The following is a 22,854-nucleotide window of genomic DNA, read 5'->3' as shown; positions in this document are numbered from 1 at the left end:
ATTGTTTAAGCGCCTATAACTTTATCGTTTTCACACTATATCTTATTTAATTTGCATTATAGGCTCTCATTACATATATATATATATATATATATATATATATATATATATATATATATATATATATATATATATATATATATATATATATATATATATATATATATATATATATATATATATATATATATATATATATATTACTTATCTAATAGGTTATATAATGAATGTTAAAATGTTAATTTTATAATTCTGATATATGTACGTACATACGTACGTGTTACGGCCAAACACGTCACTCCTGACATCTCGGATACGGCTCTCTCTAGCTTGATTTGATATATTTATACTGCGATATTTTACGAACCTTTTATCATACTAGATTTTATAAACCACTAGATGAACATGGAAATAGGTTGCAATGCCAAAATAAGGCATGCAATTCCCGTTCCCGTTTCAAATGATGGTTTGAGCTCAACAACGTCTCTTCAACGGCGTGTCTTCATAAACCAACTGGTAACGTGGTTACCAACGAACACATTTACTAGACTACACAATGGCGCTTCAAACTTTCGCGTCGGTAAAATCTTAATTACGAATATTATTATTAAGAGGTTTTTTTTCCCAGTAAGCTTCCCGGACATGTATACAACAAAACCCGGAAAGTTCCATCGTAATCGGTTGAGTGGTTTAGGAGCCTATACGAGACAGACAGATAGACAGACAAATAGACAAACAGACAAACAGACATTCAATATTATGTATGTATGTATATATAGATTTTAAAGTCATCCCATTTTGTAATCCCACATGTCGAAGATTAGATCTGTTCGTTCGTTCGTTTTCACTATTTCGAAATAGTGAAAAACATATAAAAGCCTTATAAATAGAAAATGCGTCCACATATTTTGTAATTAAACTTCCTTAAATTTACAAACAAATGTTATCCATACCAGGCCCAGTGATTTTTTTTGATATAATCATATTTTTTTTTAACTAAACCAAATATACATATAGTTGAGTAAGCAAATTCTATATCATTGAGGAAAACAATTTGTATGTATGGTCTTAATTTAATTCATATGTACATACGTACATATGTATATATATATATATATATATATATATATATATATATATATATATATATATATATATATACATATGTATATGCTGTCACACAGGGCTATTTATGGCAGTCTAGAACTTGACACGGAAACTGTTAATGAAAAATAGTGCTAAAAAATAATTACAGTCATCGATAGCGTTGCAGGCCAGACATGAAGTCTAGACAACAAAAGAAAAAACACTAATCGCCCACAATTGATTTCGCTCCATCATTGTATGTATGTTTGTGTGTACTATTGCCATAATAGATCTTATTTGAGTTGTCTGTCGCATTTGTATCTAATCGTAAATGCTTGTACCATATAAATTGTATTTAAATTAAATTTAAAGACATACATATTCACATAATAAATTATCTGTAACATGTTCAAAAACAAATAACTATTCAAAGAAAAAAACAACAGTAGATAAATTTTCCTTGCATACTTGGCGCGATTAAAATTCAAACGCATGCAGTTCGAAATTGAGTCATGAAAAGTTATGAACCATCCCTCCCCTCCCCCTTCTGCACCCTTCATAATTTCATGAGATAAAATCACAAGCATAAAACGGAAATAGATCAGTCATTGAAGAAAATTAAAATCTGGTCACGAAAGTAGATAAATCCTGAACAGTTATAACTGAAGGGCGGCAATAGAATGTACCAGATTGAAACTGTTTAAGTATAAAATAAACTTTTCAAATTATTCTCAAAAGAACATTTTCAAATTATTCTCAAATGCTAATACTACATTTTTTAATCATGCCAACTCGCCTAACAGATTGCTCCAAAGCGGCGAGTGTGCTACATAGATTAAGACGCGAGAAATTGTATATTACATATATTAAATACATAATTATTACATGCATACCCATGTAAATCGAAACAATACCTGACATCTATGGTCAGAGATTACAAACATCGTAAACAATACGATCAATAACATTTTCCATATAACAATAAGATTTTTTAGATTCAATAATCATTCATCCACAGAGACATCTATGGAGAGAAATCTTCATGTAACAATAACTCTAGGTTTGCAATATAACTACTATAATCATTTTGAAATAAACAAACTTATGAGAAGCGGGTCATAGAAATCTATCTGTTTTTGTCGCTCAGCCTTACTTACGTGTGCGCGAGCAGGACACAAGGGGACTCGGTAAGACGTCACGAAGAGATTTCCACGGCACACCACTGATATATACATACATATATGTATACAAATCGTACACTAACATGAAATCCTCGTAAATCCACTTTACCTTTTCGATCTTATTTTTAGTTATGCTTTTAAAATTGTTAAATAAAACTGAATTTAAAATTTTTCTAAAAGCTAACATAAAACTTAAGGTTATAATGTCAAAAGATAACAGTATGGCTCGGTGGTTGCGTTTATGTTAAGCACCGAGAGGTTACCGAGTTCGATCCCGTGCTAATAATGCTGCTGGTCAGACTTCAATATTTGTGGCTCCAAGTCGATCGTTTCCTATCAGAGTTTGCGAATTTATCTGCTTTCATTGTTGAAACGATTCCTTCATCAAATTGGTTAAAACCTTCCTATCCACTATGTCACCAATATCTGAATTTGATTTATAATATGTAAAAATTTATGTACAAGTCTCAATCCATAGATGTGTCTATGGATTAATTAAATAATTAATTAATTAATAGTTAACTACGTGTTTTTCAGCATCTCGAAATTCAGCGATTAATGTGATAAAAAATGCTGCAATATTTGTAATTGACTAAGAAGGCACGTTGGGGTTTACCTGCTAGGCTTTCCTGGTATATTCATATATGTAAATAAAATAAAATAAAAACTTACCATGTAAAACTTACAAAACTTACAAGTTAGGGTAAGTATACGAATGTGTATTACATCAATGTTTCTCAAACGGGCTAGTGACAGTCCGTAGAATAAGAATTTTAAGAATGAAAAAGACGAGATATCTCTTTCGTTTACTTCATTTCGTTTCATCCACCAGAGCAACACCATGCAATTCAGCTCGTACTACATAAATAAAGTTTTTTTATTCCTGAGTTATATCACTAATTTGGCACTGTTAAGTAGCTGCCAATATGAACATACTGTTAAGGCGCAAACACACTGAATCGAACGGCACGGGCGCGTTCTTGGCCTCCCGTGGTGAAAAATCGTGTCTCGCACAGTAGGGGTTTTATTCCCATATTTGAAGAAATTTAAATTTCTTCAAATATGGGAATCACCGTCAACGATCACTCTCAAGCCTATGTCAATACAAGGATTTTTGTCATAGTGTAGATTATGCGTGCTAGCATTTTTTACATGTGCAAAACTATTAAAAAAAAAACACGTGCCACGTCCATATACATATGTGTCTCCGTCCTTAGATATTACTAAAAAACTAAACAAAAAATTCTATGAAAAAAAATCACTAACAACCATATTAATAAACTTGTGAAGAGTCTCGGTGAATACACTATGTCTATATACCCTTCAAGTATAAACACAAATTACCAAAACGTTATATGCTTTAGGTTATCAACTTTAAATAGTAAAACTGAGTGTATTTGTATAAAATGAATTGTTATTAGGTTTTTGATATGTATATATTTATATGAACAATAAAAAGCTTTTAAAGATCAAATATGAACACACATTCAAATTAAACTCCCCGCTCGGTTACAGCAAACGTTGTTTTATTTAATTAGACCTCTGAAGCGTAGAAGCAAACTTTCCCCCGATATAACTATTATTATATAGTAATGTGACACAGTGGCGGTTCGTGACGCAACTAAACTCTCCATTGTTGTAAAAGGGCGTCCCCACACATGCCCCCCAGAGCATATTTAATATTAATCCAATTTAAATTTTAATAATAAATAAAGTGCGAGCGCCAACTTCGTGTGTGTGTTGTGGATAAACACAGACGGATATGGTGAAAGGGACATCCCGGACAACCTTGGCGTATCCTTCAGGACTTGGAGCAAAGTCAAACCCGCGCTTTAAGCTTCTAGGAAGAAATCACATTGTGCTCGACCGAGACAAAAAGTATACACTTGCTTAATATACGACCGACATACATACATATGTACATACATACTACATACATAATTTTCATACCCATTTTCCTAACCAGTAGCGTGGTCTAGTGGTGAATGTTGAATTATCTCGTACTTGATGTTACGAGTTCGATTCCCGCTAAGTCTCGTTATTGGCGAGACCTTGGTTTGTCAAGGTCGATCGTTTCTTATCAGAATTTGCCAATTTTTCTGATTTTCATTGAAACGATTCCTGTAAAATTGGCGTTTCCTTCCCAATTTTCTGTTGCGAACCTTTAGTTATTGTTATATCTTAGGTTTCGCCATATTGCTCACCATAGATGTTTCTGTGGTTGTTTATCGAATATAAAATTCGTATTGTTACATGAAAGTTATTCATCGTTATTTATCGTATTAATACGATGTTTGTAGTATCTGACCATAGATGTCAGATATTGTTTAGATTTACATGCATCTATGTAATAATTATGTGGACCAGGAAGGCGCATTTGGGGTTTACCTGTTAAGCCTTCCTGGTATATTTGTATATATGTATGTAAATAAAATAAATCTAAATCTAAATAACAAGACTGATCGGTAAGGCGTTTGTTTAAGATTGAAATATTGTTGGGATTCGAAAATTTTATAATTTAATTTATGTCTAAATAAGGATACAAGAGGCGCACAAAGACACAAGACAGAAGGCGCACGCCAAAACACAAGACGCGAGCGATAAACAGAGACACAACATATACGGTTCCACGAAAAAGCAAACAATAATAAATAAAAATAATAAGCTATATAATAGCGGATAATAATAATAATAATTACAAATTATAAAAAAAAAACAACAAAGAAGGGAATGTCTTTTAAAAGAAAAACACAGGCAAAAATACATTATGATGAAAGAGATAGATAACCCCAACCTACGTTAACCCTCCCTCACCGAAGTGGGGTATGCAAGTGCCACCATTTTTACGTTTTTCGTAATAACTATGTGGTTTTCAATGCTATACACCCTATATTTCTTGTATTCCTAGAATGAACTACAAGAAATTTATTTTAATTAGATTTTGTATAATTTAGAAAAGGGGTGCGTCGTAAAAAATACATTTCTACGTTCCAAAGTATGATTTAACCCTTACAGACCTGACTTTTTATCTTTGGATGAAAAAAATATTTTCTATTAAGTGGGAAAAAATCCCGAGGGAAAATATGTACTTTTTACTTTTGATGTGAACTGGACGACTACTTAAAACGATTTGAAAGCTGAAAAGTGCTACAAATAGAAGATAAAATACCCGACTATAGATTTCAATATTCATTTTGAACAGGAAATTGACAGATTTTGAGACATCGACCGAACAACAACATATAGTAAAATCGCGCTATTTAAAAAACACATATATCTCCGAATCTCGAGCCAATCGACATTTTTATTACCAAATTCGTGTTTACTGGGCATAGATCTATAAAAAAAAGTCATATCTCGTTTCTGAACCATTTTTCGTGTCGAAAAGTGTTATTGGTATCGATATTGCGTTGAATAACATCTACATATACATAGACAATGAAAATGAAAATTTGCATTGAACTTTATATGTAGATATCGGTATATTGGACACAGACCGCGATAAATCTTCAAAATTTGACCTAGATATTTTCGTGGAAGGGAAATTAGCGCCACCCCTCGCTTGGCGACTTCTGCACACCGTCAGGGGTCCGAAACCCCGTTTCGAGAGGAAGGACGATGCCGATACGGATTACGACCCAATAATTTCGGCGTAACGACTCAGATCGTTCCGGAGGCTGGGTCGTTACAGTAAATTCGGCGAAACGAACGATCCGAATCGCGTCGACCAGACGCTGAAAGCACGAATCGCCACAGCTCGATCAAATATTGCCGGTGATAAAATTCGAAATTATTACATCTGTCTGGCCCGGTTTAAAGTTACGAGCCGCCGCTGTCGGACCGCAAAGGGTTAACAATGGCCGACGAAAGCCGGCTGAGAGGGGGCAGTGGGTGGAGGGGGGGGGGGATCGAGACAAATTAGGTTAAAATTTAATTTTATTAGCAAAACGCCGGCCTTCGAACGACCTATTTCCACCCTGTGTACTCTGAAAGGTCTGAGGACACTTTGGGCTGACCCAATATGCTACAAAATTGATTTCATTCCAATAGATTTGAAAATAATTGATTTTCGGCAGGATAGACATGTATTATGTGCTGACGTATTTTCTGTTGAAAGCCCGCCACGCTGAAAATTTTGCCAACTAGAATTATTTAGACATCCAATAGAAAGCCGGTATAAAAATTGTAGATAATCCAAACAAATCCTAGATCATTACCCTAGATAGCTACCGCCGAGGATTTCGAATTTTGTAAAGGTGGGAAATTTTCAATAGAAAGCAGGTATAATAAAAATTGTAGCTAGTCCAAACAAACCCAAACATAACTACCGCTGAGAATTTCGAGTTTTGTAAAGGTGTGTTTAGACTCTCTAATATATCTTGCAACAATATAAAATAAACAAAATAAGTCTATTAACGAATGTATTTTTCCAAAACTAGTTCCATCTTCTTCATTGTTGTTAAAATGTAATGCTCATAATCTAAATGCCAAGCCACAATGTAAAATACTCAACAGTTTTCCATCGGGAAATTCTACTATAGTTATAAATTCAGAAATTCCGATGTAAAACAGTCTTTATAAACATTGATACGGATTACACGACGCATGTTCAATGCATTTTTTCAATGCTACCTGGAAAGGCTTAGCGGGTAGTATTCTTGTTTACTTTGTACATGCTCAAAATACAACGCCTATCGGCGTTTTTCAGGCCAATGGACTTGTTGGCAATGTGGTTTAGCTATTCTTAACTTGGTCAAAAATCTTTTTTTACAAGCTTTGCTTTACATACATTGTTGGAACTTGTATTATTTGCCCTTGCCCTAATCACAATTAGTAGTACGGCACAGCATGCCTAATTAGACTTCAGCTGTGATGGGCGTATCCTCACGTCATTGCTAATTCGTACGATCTCATTATTTCGACAAGTTCCTCCTACAATCTTCAAATATATAAATCACTGTTACGGATCACTGTCAAATTATGTCAATACAAGGATAAAATATCACCGAAAGCATTCCAGAGGGTGAATTGTGGTCTGGATTGTCACAGCATATATCAGGCGTGCTAGCTTTAGTACAAAACTATCTAAAAAAATGTACCACATACTACTATGTGTGTCTGTGCGCTTAATCATGATGAACATTAATATCGCGTGCATGTTGGAGGGACTCGACGTGATGCAACGCGGCATGGAAGAAAATGATGCGGTACATCCGCTCTAAAATCGCCAGACAAATTGAACGACAGACTAACGGACGGCTGCTTTAAATGCAATTCTCGTCTTATCGAATGATAGATTGCACATCAGATGACGGGTAACCTTTCGATGTGCACAGATGCAATTATTAAAATGGTAATTATTAAAATTGAGTTGGATCTTTCAGGCGAGTTTAATAAGGGAAGATTCGATAAGTTCCGAACCTTGCCTTATTAAACTCGCCAGAAAGATCCAACTCAATTTTAATAATTGCATATGTGCACATCGAAAGGCTACTCGTCATCTGATGTGCAAAGCTATCAGTCTAGAAAACGAGAATTACGTTTAAAGCTGCCGTTCTGTTAATCTGGCGATTTTAGAGCGGATGCACCAAACCCGGAAGAAAAGTGCACACTAGCGCGAGGCGATATGACTCGCTTAATAGCTCAAATGAACATATTGTAAAAACCCAAAATTTGCATTATGCAGTAATACATACCTACAAATTATATACAAATACTGCACAAGTTTAGCTGAGTATTTAAAGCTGGACCTTTAATTAGGGAACTAGGAATTATAGCAGCATAGCTCGGACGTTAAGCTTCTGCTTACCGTCAAGAAGGTGCCGGGTTCTATCCCTGAATGAAAATGAATTTTTCAGAGTATGCTGTTGGTCAGACCTGGATTTGTGACATCAGGTTGATCGTTTCCTATCAGAGTTTGCCAATTTTCTCTGATTTCATTGTTGAAACGGTTCCTGGAAAAAAAATTGGCTAAAAATCCTTCCTACCTACTATGTCACCACTATTTGAAATTTGATGGATGTACAATAAGAATTTATGTACAATTCATAGATGTCTCGTTAATTTGCGAGTTTTTTCAGTGTCTCGCAATTCAACGACTTATAATAAAAAAAATGCTGCATTTGTATTTGTAATTGGCCAGGAAGGCGCATTGGGATTTTCCTGTAAGGCCTTCCTGGTATATATGTAAAATAAAAATAAAATAAAATAAAAATTACACTAAATTCAGATTTTGAATCAGCTTCCACTCTAAACATCATCTTCATTTTCAAAGTAACTTTCCGTATGTATACATACATATATATGTACGAGCTCCAAAAGGTAAATCTTTTGAATTCGTGAAGCATATAAGATTGCAATTACATACATAGTTCACTATAAAAAATATATATTTCACTCATTCTCTCCTAAAGCTTTAAACATATTATATACAAATGCTTGATTCAAAAGCCTATACAAGCGATGAAAACGAAGAATGATGAATATGCGCGGATGCAGCTATGTATAATTAAATCGGTATGGCAGATTAATCTCGGAGCAAATTTTACACACACTCCACAAAGGGGATGGGAATATCTACCCACGGATTAAGCCCGCAGACCATTTTGGACATCATAAAATTAATAATAAAGACAGTGAGAGAGAGAGAGGGAGAAACATTCATCCCATTAGAAAAACGTCGGCGGGGCTATTTGTCCGCAAACCTCCCACGAAAGTTCCCGCAAACAAGAAAAACAAGTGCGGGGGCGGAGGCCACTCACAGGAACCGCGGCAAGGCCCCCATGAGGGTCTCCGCCCCTTCATTACCCAGGGGGATAAGACAAATCGTAGAGGGCGTGTAAAGTCTGCCGCGGTCGCCGGACAAATAATTGCTAGACAAAGTAACACAGCAACAGGGTCACCACAAATGCTCTCGAGAAACGGGAGCTCTTTGCTCCCTCATCTCAGCACTCGAGTGCTTCCTGGAGCAGACATACGACCGTTGATTGTAAATTATTCCAACATTAAACAAATATATTGCACATGAGAAAAATTATTATCAATGGAATTTATTTATTTGCACTTTAAAATTACTAAATCAAACAAATTTTTCTTTTACAGGCAATATTATATTTGCAATAAAGTACGTATGTGTTCATAAACTCCTTTCTGTCCGTCAAACTGAACGTTGCTTTATTTATTAGTGACCTGGTAAGCGAACTTATATATGTATATTATCGGTCTCCGTGACGAGACAGAATGTTAAACGACAGAAAACGCAAATATCGGAAGGCAAAGATCGAAAATCGAAAGATCTCAAGTCGAAAGATCAAAAAAAAAAATGGTGCATGGTAAACGGTACATAATCACGTACATACTCACTTAATTTGCGCGAGCAGGATACAACAGGAACAAGAGGAACAGGCTTTTCCTCCCGTATTAATGTGCGCGCGCAGAATACGGGAGGAAAAGCATGTTCCTGTTGTATCCTGCTCGCGCAAATTAAGTGAGTATGTACCGTTTACCATGCACCATTTTTTTTTTTATCTTTCGACTTAAGATCTTTTGATTTTCGATCTTTGCCTTCCGATATTTGCGTTTTCTGTCGTTTAACATTCTGTCTCGTCACGTAGACCCGTATATTATAGATTAATTGATTAATTTATATTGTATCATAGATGGAAGACATAAGATATTCTTAAATTAGCCAATAATTATGATTCAGAAAGTGAGTGAAATATTTCACACTATATCGTCTTTTTTCAAAAAAATCTCAAGCATTCCATTGCCAACTGAAAACTATCAAATTAAAAGTTCATGATTCTATGTCAAAAATTTCTAGATTTAAGCCCATGATATTTAACGTATCAGTATTGTATGCAAATAAAGCTAAGGCGTATCAAGTGAATAGTATCTAATTTTAAGTGTAAATTAGCAAAATAATATGTGTACTTAGTGAATAGATAGAACGTGTTAGTGAAGAAAAAATATATATGAGAGATAATGCAAATTTTATAAGATATAGTAGTGTGAAAATGATAAATTTATAGGCGTTTAAATAATTAAAAGCTGACAAAACCAGTGGGGGGGGGGGGGGGTGGAAATTCAAATAAACATGGCTACCGGCTATTGGCAGTGGGTGAGCTTGTCACCTTCTCTAAAATTTTTGGATTCGTAAATGTTGTTTATTAAGATTATATTATTATATTTAATTCACCATCGAATTTAAATCTCTATCGGCAGCCAAACCTTGCAAAATGGCAAAGTTTCAAAGCGATCGGAAGAGTGTAAGAAATTTGTCAGACTAACAAACGAAGTGAAACTAAGTAAAACCTTGTAAAAAAAGGGCTATCCTTAGACACATGTGCATATATATAATAGCCTAGCCAGTAGTATACCTCGGTGGTTGTGTTAATTTTAACCACCGAGAGGTTCCCAGGTTCAAACCCGGGATTGACCTCGAATGACGAGTATTTATTTTGAGTATTTCTGCAATGCTCCTGGTCTGATTTGGATACTGGTGACTCTAAGTCGACCGTTTCCTATCAGAGTTTGCCAATTGATCTGATTTCATTATTGAAACCCACTAGTGGTCACCACTATTTGAATATGATTTCAAATTTACAATCTATAAATTTATATATGTACAAGTTTAATACCAAGTATCGCTCGGGGGTAAAACCCGTAATGGCATCATGGTAAAATGTAAATAATATAAGCACATTCTGGATACTATTGATTACTGTCAGTGGACTGGAAGATCAGACTCCAGAATCCTCATACACATACATACATATGTATGTAACTATACTGCTATACATATGTATGTAGCATAGTCGATAGAAGCTTAAAGTTCTGAATTAAAATCCTACTTTTCAATTATTGAAAGGTTGTCATACGTAGATAACCTTCACCATCGAAGTAATGATTTGAATATGAATGACACTCAAAATTATGTCAAAATCAAAACAAATTTACATGGCAACTTGCGTACGTATATGTAGATTCAACCTTCAGCTTTCAGTTTGACGTAACAATTTTCACATTATACAACAGTTTCTTCACCATCAAGTGCTGACGAACTGCATTTGAACAAAATCCTTCATTAGAGCACTATTTACGATTTCAATCCAACTTACTCGATAGTTAAAACTCAGCGGAAAAAAAGAAATGACAGTCTTTATTTTTCTGCGAGGCTTCCGAGTCATTTTTGCTCACTAATGATGCAAAACGACGAGCGGATGCGACGCATCTTTGAAATTATGCAAATACGAAAAACCCGAGGCAGTCAGATTCAATATGTGCAATTATCAATGATACGACGAGTGCATATTGCGAGAAATACGGTTCTTAGGAAACCGGTCGGTTGTCCAGACCAATAATCATCAGGAACCGGAGACCAAGACCGGTTGCAAAAACGACAAAAAGTTAAATCATAATAAATGTATACATATTATATGCGTAAGGACGTATGTAAAACCGTGAATGTCATTGAGACATATCCTTACATGTAAGTACAGTGATCTGTTGGGCAATCTATCGTAATGATAATAAAACCTACAAATTACATACTTGGTAGTAGGTAGCAGATCAATTGATAAATCTTTAGCTTTATTACTGTCAATTACATATATATATTTTGTTACTAGTCTCTAATATATAATTTCGAAAGAGACTTTGTATATATGTAAATATGTATATATGTAAGTGTATTTGGTTGGGAATTTCGTAAACAAAACAAAGTTTCTATGATGACAATTCAATTGGTTGAAAATTATATTATTGTCGATTCAAATAAATTTAATAAAAAACCAAATGAATATTTACTATTAGATTCGCCATGTTTAAGCTGTTTATATTACAAATACTGAGCGAAGCCGGGTAAAACAACTAGTTTATTTTCAAAGTGAACTCAAAATACGACAAAAATTTTGACGAAAATTCTCCAAAACCAATTACCAAGCGTATCAATTAATATCATAGAGACCTATCTCTGCGACAGACGAACTGCTTCCTCTATAATCCCCATTACTCTTAGCTTACTTAAAAAAAAGAGTATTTTTTCGCAAAGGACTATATAAAAATGTTCATGAATTCGTGTTGAGGCAATAAACAACCTAGAAACGTAGATAAGGTCTAGATAAAAAAGTCACATCCAATTATTGATTTATAGTTTATAGTTTTGGACCAGTGTGGCATTACAGGAAGAACATAATGTGCCACATTGGTCTACATAAGAAAACAAGAAAAATATACAAAATAAAAGTTTAAAAAAGCAAAAGCAAAAAAATGTGATTGAGAAAAAACAACATATAAAAATTAATAAAAGAAAAAAGCGCAATAAAAAATTCAAATAAACAGAATACTTAGTAGGGAATATCTTACATTCATAACCAGTACCAATTCCACCCAAACATCACATCCAACTATAACAATAGCTACCAGACAAATAGGTAAAATAATCTCTAATAACACCGAGGTGGAAAATGTCACTTTCAGGCACGGCAGCAACGATTTCATTAAGAATTCAGATAGGTCTTGGAATAGGAGGCCATCCGACAAAGAACTGTGCGGGCAGGAGGTACAACCATCAAATTATGATGTTTATAACAATAATGTACTACTACGAGATCAGTATCCTCTTCTACTACAAAAGTGATTGCTCTAAGAAACCATTTAAAACGACTCCAATTCAAAATTTGAACTCTTTATCCTTACCAAGTACATACATATGTTATTACCAAGTACATACAAAATAATTGAGAAATTGCAAAAACGTTTCCTTTCGTCGACTTGGATTTGTCTTGAGATATGCTAGGTTATTTTCCAACCCTTTGTATTCTCGCTTGCTTTTCAATTCGCTTGTGAGAAGTAAGCTAGAGTATAATGCGATTGTGTGGAATCCGCATGAAGCAAATTACTCTCTGATGGTTGAGAAAGTGCAAAAAGCGTTTCCTATATAGGTAAGAGAATAGGTATACCCATATATCTACCCTACTCCTTTCTTTTTGAGCATGCTTGAGTATTGAACTTCTGAGAAACTTCTCATTAACTCGTTTTGTTCTACAGGTTATACGTGATAATACGTCATGGTGGAGCAGTTAGGACTGCATGTCCCTAATAATTATGTGCGTATAAAAATCATCATTTGATGGTTGTACCTCCTGCTCGCAAAGTTCTTTATCGAATGGCTCCTACTCCAAGAGCTATCCGCCTTCTCAATGAAATCGTTGCTGCTGAGCCTGAATCTGATATTTTCCACCTTAGCAAGCGTAGATTATCGGAGATTATTTTAACCTATCTGTCTGGTAGCCTGCACTCATCTATATTTTTATAATTGCATATGATGTATGAGTGGAATTTTGATCTTCCCTCTTCCATTCAGGCCTCGCAGGAATGTTTCGCATTTACGGCTGGTTCTTATATTATACCTATATATTGGTGCTTGCTGTAAATGCAAGGGTAATTAGATTATTAGTCACATTGCGATCGCCGAAAAGACAATTTTTACTTATTTTCATCCTATCAATTAAGCTGTTTTAAGCCACAAACGTCCGACCAAACCAGACTATAATATGCAACACCACCTAAAAAGGCAACACCGCACATCAAATTAGGAAAATTAAACCCACCAGGTTCTGGGTCGAGCTGTTTGTCAAGTCTGCAAAGTTTTCGACGACCTCGAACTTGAAAGGAAACGCTTCAAAGGACACACCCTGGTGAACTTCACTCGACAAAAGCACACACCCCGACGACAGAGCAAACGTACACGCACACACACACACACACATGCGGGCTTTCTCAACGTCCACTAAAAACCCATAACCCAATAGACAGATATCTAAATCACGAAACAGATCCGGCAATCGTTACGTTAACTGAATAAGTGCCGGATCGACATCAAAGTGCATCGTCAATTATTTTTATTTGTATATCGGTATATATCAACATTATAACACGATAAACGTCCAAGTCCACGGTGTCTAAGGATAATAGTAGCATCCGCTCCCACAATTAACCAGCCTCGCCAGGGTCGTCGGCATCCGTCAATTGGAGATATGTAGGATTGTATCTGTGTACATAATTCGAATGCATCGACATTTTTGTCGGTGCACTTCCCGGAACCGTTTCGCTCCTGATGCAGAAGCCGAAGGTCGAGAACTGGTCGTCGATCAGATGTTCGAAAGCTCAATTAAGTAATCGGCGAAGGCTTGGCAGGTAATCAAGTTAACAGCGCCGGTGGGGAAAAAAGGGATGCTTCAATGAGTTGTCTTAAGTACCATTATTTTTTTTTATTGAGGTCTTCGGAGATGGCTAAAGACCGCAAGTTAACCTTCCTATGAATCGGTCTCGTTGGGCTGCTACTGTACAGCAAAATTTCATCGAGCCATTAAGAGGGCTGGACAGCAGCGCCTTGTCCATACAAACGTACTATACTTCTCCCTACCTCAATTATGGCACTAGAGAAATTATTTTTTAATATGCTATGGATATCCACCATTGGGGTGCATCTATCGTTTTATTTTTTTGATTAATTATTTTTTATAGGAGCTAGGAGCCGCCAAACATTTATAAAATCGCCTCTTTTTTACACCCACGAAAAGAGTCTAGCGTGGTTATTTAACGGTCGATTTAAAAAAAAATACGCCGATAGATGCACAGAAAATATCTTTCTCATACCGATGATGAAATTTTTTTAAAAATTGATCCAGTTTTGGAGGAGAAAATAGTAGAATACGAAACCTCGATTTTGTCAATTTAAAACACGTTTTATCTGGTCGAAGCACAACTGTCGCATTCACTCAATATATATATTGATATATATTGTCGCATTCACTCAATATATACATACACTCAATATATATATCGAAGAAAGGAACGGTAACAAAATTAAGGTTTCGGGTGTACAGCCCTCTTAAGAGGGCTGGGCACCAGCGCCTTGTCCATACAAACGTATTACAATTCTCCCTTCCTAAATTATAGCACTAGAGAAATTATTATTTAATGTGCTATAGATATCCACCATAGGCATGTTTATATCTTTTTATTTTTTTGATTAGTTATTTTTTATAGGAGCTAGGAGCCACCAAACATCTATAAAATCGTCTCGTTTTTACCCCCACGAAAAGAGACCAACGTGCTAATTTAACGGTTGATTTTTAAAAAAATACGAAGACACAAATATAGAAAATATCTTTCTCGTACCGATGATGAATTTTTTTTTTAAATTGGTCCAGTTTCGTAGGAGAAAACTGGAGAATACGAAACCTCGATTTTGTCGATTTAAAATAGGTATTATCTGGTCGAAGCGCAACTGTCGCATTCACTCAATATATATATTGATATATAGGTATACATATTGTCGCATTCACTCAATATATATATCGAAGAAAGGAACGGAAAAAAAATTAAGGTTTCGGGTATCCAGCCCTCTTAGGTGACAGCAGTCACACTGCATCAGTCAAGTAAGGGCGAAAACACACTAAATAGTACGCGGTACGTATTTTTTTAGCACGCCTAACCCATATACATGGTACACAGTCCCAAAAATCACCCCCTGGAGTGTTTTCGGTGATATTTTATCCTTGCTTGACAGTGATCGATAACGGTGAATCCCGTGTTTGAAGAAATGTAGAAGAAACTTGTCGGTTGCATATGGATATGGACCTCACAAACATACGCATTCTGCACGTGCAATTACACCCGAATTCGGTTTGGGGAAAACCCACTGTTTACGGTCACAGCGGCAAACCAAAAACGTGACGTCCCATACCACTCGGTGTGTTTTCACCCTAAGTTTTACACCGCGTTTTTTTACGTGTCGTTTTAAGGTCTGTTCATTCTATATGGACGCGCAAGAATGCGTAAATGCGCATGCGCGAATGGAGTATGAATACGTCCATATAATGTACCAAAGAATACTATCCGCGCTTGCATGACACCTGCAGGATACGGATCGTGCTGGATAGGTATGAACAGACCTTAAATCGTACCCTTATTCTAATTATGTTTTGCACTGACAATAATTTAAAAATATTGTTGACTTTGAATATCACATGTCTTGTACGCGTTTCGGTTTTTGCAGAAAACGAAACAGTTTGTAGATTGTACTGAATGAATAAATATATGTATGGAAGTATATTCAGTACAATAATAATATTACAATTAAATAAATAAATGAGACAACATAAAAAAATACGATTTCACAAAAAATATTTTTGGCAAAAAAATACTTTTAAGGCCGTTTTAAAGATGAATGAATCCAATCTATACAATCCTCAACATAAGGCCGCCACCCCTTACAACGAATACAGTCTGGTAGTCTTACGTCAGAGAATGAGACAGTGGTAGCTAGCTACATATGAGTCGTTATATTTGAAAGTGGCGCAAGTCCAATTTTTAGTTTCAAAAACACAACATTTTTAGTTTCAAAAATACTTCTGTTTGACGTATTTCACAAATCACTTTTTTAACTGGATATGTCGGCGGCACGGCACGCCTAGTTACACTCCAGCTGTGATAGGCGTGACTTCATGTAATTATTAATTCGTACGATTTTATTATTTCAAGTTTCTCTCACATTCCTTCAAAAATGGGAATCACCGTCATCGATCACTGACAACCTACATACATACATATTAGCCGTTATATTTGAAAGTGGCGGAAGTCCAATTTTTAGTTCGAAAAACACTATTTCTGTTTTAATTCACAAATTGTTATCACTTTTTTTTAATTCGATATAAATATACCTTTAATAATGCATTAAAAAAACGCCTATCACAGCTAGTGTCTACATAGGCGTGCCGTACCGCACTTTTGAATGTGTCCTTGCCATTATAATTGCGCTAGCGGCTGTAGGTAGCATTTGACATATGAGCCGTTATATTTGAAAGTGGCGTGAGTCCATAATGTTTTGCGTCTTACAATATTTAAAAATATGTAGGTTGTGGCTATTTGCAGGTACTATATCTGCGAATTATTGCCTATTTGCAGGTACTATATCTGCGAATTATTGCCTATTTGCAGGTACTATATCTGCGACAGGCGCAAAGCCTTCTGAATTAATGAATAATTTTATGTATTTTTTACTAAACAATGTTTTGTTGCTATAGATTGACCACCATAATTGAAAACTGAAAAACGAGTCACAGATATAAATGACGACACTATTATCACAATGTTCAAGATATATGTAATAGTAGATCGTTAGGGAAACACATTTAATATCATACATCCGGCTGGAAACTCGGCGAATGCTCAATTAATAACTTCATCAGTACCGTGTCTCATATAAAGCAATGCCAACTTTGAAGCAGTGCGAGAACTTCAAAGACTTCTATCGACAATTTCGCAGTGCACATCTCTTGCCGAGGTTCGCAGAAGCAATTTGTCCAGAGGTGGTGGTTTTAGCGAGAGGAGAACTCCGCTGAAATTGCCACAGAGCCAATTACACGGCGACGATAGCTTCTAAATCGCAGCTGGTCGAGAGAGCTCGAGGTGGCCAAGTTCAAGATGCAGTTACGGTGGTTTAATGGCGTCATTTGTACGTCTGTTCCGACCGCTGATTACAAGGCGAAACAAATAAATGATTGCGACCGCGTCCGGTGAAATAGCAGGTGCCACCGGCGAACCGACCGGAGACAAAAAGGCGTAAATGACACGACAGAGTTTCAGCCGTGGCCGACAATGGAGGTCGGCCATACTAATGAAGACATTTACACCAATTGATATACAATATGTTGGGCTTAAAATGGGTATGATAGATTTTACCCCCAACAAACCTACTATTAGTCAGCAAAGATTTGCCGAGTCAATTAAAATGAGCCATAGACTTTTGCAATATATGTATGTATACTCTATCAAGGTATCATCTACAGCCATTCACCATCCACTTCTAGATTAAGGCCTCTCCAACACGTTTCCACTCGTCTCTGTTTTGTGCAACTCTCATCCATCTCACCCCACACATTTTCCTAATTTCGACTCATCACCATCTTCCTTTTACCCTTTTGCATTCTCTCGGGTACCATTCTAGCACTTCTTTTGTCCACCTTTCGTCCATTTTTCTAGCCACTTGGCTCACTCATTGCCATTTCACTCAATTCACTCTATCCACTACTCTTGTTATACTTCTCACCCACATATTCCATTTCCTGTCTTTCCTCGTTAGCATACATCGTTCCATACATCTTTGAGTGCATTCAACGTTGTGTAGCAAATCTTGGCGTTAAATGTTCAAGTTATACAAGGTATATAGTATAATATATACTTACAGGATCTGTATTTCCTTGAGCTGTCTTTCCAAGGCCGTCTCCAACAGACCAGCCCATTTTCTGCAGCAGTTTGAAGCCTTTATTGGTGGATGCTATCGTCCTGGAATTTAACAGCATAAGGTTATACATATGCAAATCAATCCAAGTACGAGATTAATCTTATGAAATAAGTACGTGTCCAAGCTGGCTTGTTCAGTTTTGGCTCCGTGATGCGACGATCCAACTTTCTCACGTCGCAACCGGGCTTTATCTTCGTAACCTTCCGGCATCAGCTTCTCGTCGGTGCCGTCAGGCTTTCCAGGATTCACTTTGTACTTCTCTCTCAACCGGCGTAGCTCTTGCTTATGCAACGCTTTTATGTTCATAGTCTTGTAAATTTTCGGAGCGGCGACAGTTTCTAAACAAATAAAACATAATCGCAGCATGAGGAACGAGTTGTTCAACAAGTAGCAATTATTATATGTAGCTGTGCTTTCAATACCTTTGATTAATAAACCGGGTTCGCAATGACCGCAAGTGTCATTGCCTTTATGTATATGGCAAAGGAGTTTTGTACTTCCGAGCTGAAGCGTACTGCCGTGTACAATCTGAAATGTAGAAAAAACATCAAAAATTGCATTTTAAATACATTGAGATTTAGTACAAATGTTAATAAGCGTTTACTTTAACTAGATCGCTTTCTGTTTTTGTCTCCGATATCCTTACGCCGTTTAGTATAGTACCGTTCCGGGATCCGACGTCTTTTATATAATACGATGAGAGGTCTTCGTCGTACGAGAAAGTAAGATGATGCTGAAATTTCACATCATTAACAGTCGTTAAATTCAAATATTATATAATAGTATGATTCAAACATACTCTAGAAACATTTTCCTCCGGAATCAATATGGCATGACTAGTTCCTTCCCTACCGAGGGTGCCGCCTTCTTTCGTCAAAATAAATAAAGAGCCGACTTTTAATGTCCCCACAGAAGATTCGCTGACGATGATTCTTATGCAAGGTGGATGATGAGGTGCGATGCTTTCTGCAAATGTAATAAAATTCATATTTTACAATGTTTCGATACACATTCAAGTATTTAAAAGTAAATGAATAATAAACACAGACTATACATAATTAGATATGCATATGTTACGAGTCCAAGTGTACATTTCATTCGCTCATGAGCATACTAGTTTGTTCATACACAAACAAATCTGGTCAGTCATATGTAGTGTACACAGAAGAACTACATAGTTTATTCATGCACAAACTATTAGGCAGAAGTTTAAGTATTTTCAATCATTTGTATCATTCTCTATGTATGTATACTTACCCTGGGTTCCAATTTAAAAATTAGCGAAAACTTAAATTATAGCAACGTTTTAATGCGGTTTCCATAGGATTTCCCTTTTAAATATTTGGCGTTTTGACATCTCGAAGGTTTTAACAGCTCAAAAGTTGTGACAGCAAAAAGTTTCATGCGACACCAGGGGAGTGTATTTGAAGATTTTGACTGTGCACTTAAACTAAAACCAACAGTTCGTACATACATATATGAACTAACTAGTATGTTCATGAACGAAGTGGAGAGAACACTTGGACTGTATATATATAATGATTAAAACTAGACGTATGGCTGCGAAACTTGGGCATTGAACCCCAAAATGCTGCATAAGGTCCGGTGCACTTAACGAAGTATGGAACGCTGTATGCTGGGCATAACGAAGAGAGATAGAAAACTGAATACATGGCTTAGAAGTATGACAAAGGTGGTTGATGTAATGGTGAGAGTAAATAAATTGAAATGGCAGTGAGCGGGTCACGTAGCTAGAAGAACGGACGATAGATGGACGAAAGAAATGCTCGAATAGTACCCGAGGGAATTTAAAAGGGGTTAAGGAAGGCCATAAGGGAGATGGTTGGATGAAATCAGAAAAATTTGTGGGATGAGATGGATGAGAGTTGCTCAAAACAGAGAAGTGTGTTGGAGAGGTCTTCAACTAGTAGCGGATGGCAAATGGATGCGAATGATGATGATGAAAACTAGGCTATCGAAGTGTTTAAAAACATCCATCAACAGATTTAGACTCAATATGAAACAGATCATATATGTAAATCATATCAAATACTAAATAAATAAAATCACGGAGATTTAATGGAAAGAAGAAATATAAGTAGAATATTTCATTATATGTTTTTGTCAACCTGAAAAGTACCACAATCATAATTGACTCAAATTTAAAATAGACAACATGACGACCAAAGTGTATTATAGCACTTGGTACAAATAGAGAATAATTCTATAGGTTCTAAAAAGACTCCACAACCCTGATAAAAATAACGAATACAAAACAATTAGATCACAAATTCAATGCACTCTTATATATTAAAAGAACCGACATTACATCAATGTGTATCGATTGTTCTACGTCATCAAATATTCACCGTTTGAACTGGACGAATCCGACTCCTCGTCCGAAGTACTGTATTCACCTTCGCTTTTCACATATGCTTTGCTATTATTATCAGACTCGTCATTATTACTATTCGCATTCACAGAATCGACGTCTAGAGAACTTTCTACGTTCAAACTCTGACTCTCGTCGCCATCACAAAAGATATCAACTTTTGTTGACGTGTTTTCGATCGACTTAGTTCCATCCTCCATAGAAATCTCTTTATCTTTGGTGCTGTCATCGCACTCTTGATTGGGCTTAAGCTTTTTATTACAATTCGCATCGCAATCGTCCTTCGACCTGGTTCGCTTGTGCAATTCTTCATCGGCCTTCGGTTCGATCGGATCGACACTTTTATCGCAGTCCTCTTTCGATTTCAGCTTCTCCTGTAACGGTAAATAATAATGGTAATATGAGGAACTAACAAAGGAACATACCTAAAGCATTACGACAGCCGTGAAGAGACATAGCTGCTATACTATTAGAAATGTCCTCAAAAGATTCACATAACCCCACCTATAAATAAATAAACATATGCACAAATATGCATAAATATCTCAAAAATACAACGTAATGAACACAACATACCTTCTTAGCCTTTTTAGATTTAGATTTTTTAGAAAGGTTATAGTTAGCTTCGTCCTGCTGATTGGGAAAATCGCTTACATCAGCTTGAGAATGAAACGTATATGTATTTTGATCTTTATCATAGTAATAGTAGCATCCCGTACTATTGTGATAGTAGAGGCCAGTCGCCTGTCGATACAATACACAATTTAATAAAAGCAAATTTCATTTGAAATATTGTTCATAACAAAATAAATCAACTTACAGCGTTGTAATAGTAACCGGTATTGTAATCATAATACATTCCAGATGTTTCTTCATAAACCATACCCGTCTGTTGAAGAGCATTCTCGGCAGCCTCTTTAACTTGGTCAGCTAAGCTGACGCTATTTTCAACGTTGTCACTAACTTTCCACGAAAGATTTACATCAATTTCGTTCGCTGATGTTGACTCTGTCTGAGTTGACGCATCACTCGATGTAATATTAAAAGAAATCTAATAAAAAATAAAATAGATTTGTATGAATACGTCATATTTTATGATCATGTAAAATTGATATGTCGTTTTACCATGTTTTTATATTTCAATTTCAATGATTTGAGGGATCGCTTTCTTCGTCGGAGACATTTTTGTAAATATAGAATAAACTTTAATATGTGTGGTTTATATACAAGTTCTTTTGTTAATTTATTAATAGTGTATTTGGTTTTTTGTTGTGTTTTCTCGCCTTGAGATCTTTTGCATTTTTCTTTTTTTAGGTTAGGTTGAATACCGTCAACCTTTGAACTATTTATATCGCCCTTCTCCATTTCACAATTGATTTAAATGTATGCAATTAAAATGGCTTTGAACTATTTAAGTTATTTAAAAAAATAAATCACTCGATTCCGACATTCTACAGCCAACACTACAACTGTCAACTGTCAAAAAAGTGTCAAACGAATTTTATCCCAATCGTAAATCAAAAATTTACGACCATTATTTGATATAAAATTTTGAGCTCATTCGTTATTTGGATTATTTTAAAAATCTAGCCCGATTCCAATTCCCATTTTGATTATTAACTTGGATTTTAAACATGGAAAGCTATTTTCTTTATTTTCAGCAACATCACTTTGATTCGGTAATTAGATTATTAGTCACATTACGATCGCCCAAAAAACAATTTTTGCCATGAAAATCGCGTATATGGAATATTTGGCAATCGAGTTCTCGTTAGTATGATAGTTATCGTTAGTATAATGGACTTTTCGGCTACCAGATGTTCCGTTATACAGATTTTAGTGACTTTTGGGCGAGTGCTTTGTGACCAATAATCACCGAACCA

General features: G+C 35.7%; 1 protein-coding gene across 2 annotated transcripts in view; it reads right to left on the bottom strand.

Moving 5' to 3' along the window:
- The window catches only part of LOC143917461 (angiogenic factor with G patch and FHA domains 1), a 49,814-nt gene extending 27,324 nt beyond the window's left edge, over window positions 1-22,490 (bottom strand). The window contains exons 1-9 of one of the 2 annotated variants that reach the window (XM_077439033.1): window positions 22,097-22,490; window positions 21,792-22,022; window positions 21,548-21,715; window positions 20,949-21,345; window positions 19,379-19,545; window positions 19,184-19,312; window positions 19,002-19,107; window positions 18,695-18,917; window positions 18,521-18,620 (exon numbers count right to left, since the gene is read on the bottom strand). In XM_077439033.1, the coding sequence (XP_077295159.1) occupies window positions 18,521-18,620; window positions 18,695-18,917; window positions 19,002-19,107; window positions 19,184-19,312; window positions 19,379-19,545; window positions 20,949-21,345; window positions 21,548-21,715; window positions 21,792-22,022; window positions 22,097-22,336 (1,761 nt within the window). In that variant the 5' untranslated portion in view covers window positions 22,337-22,490. Of the gene's footprint in view, window positions 1-18,520; window positions 18,621-18,694; window positions 18,918-19,001; window positions 19,108-19,183; window positions 19,313-19,378; window positions 19,546-20,948; window positions 21,346-21,396; window positions 21,476-21,547; window positions 21,716-21,791; window positions 22,023-22,096 lie in introns of both variants that reach the window. The other variant, XM_077439034.1, reaches the window with a different exon arrangement.
- Between the last annotated feature and the right edge of the window lie 364 nt (window positions 22,491-22,854).

This window comes from Arctopsyche grandis, chromosome 9, assembly GCF_051622035.1.
Source record: "Arctopsyche grandis isolate Sample6627 chromosome 9, ASM5162203v2, whole genome shotgun sequence".
NCBI lineage: Eukaryota > Metazoa > Arthropoda > Insecta > Trichoptera > Hydropsychidae > Arctopsyche > Arctopsyche grandis.
Note: the sequence above shows the minus strand (reverse complement) of the source record. Positions and strands in the feature narration are given on the sequence as shown.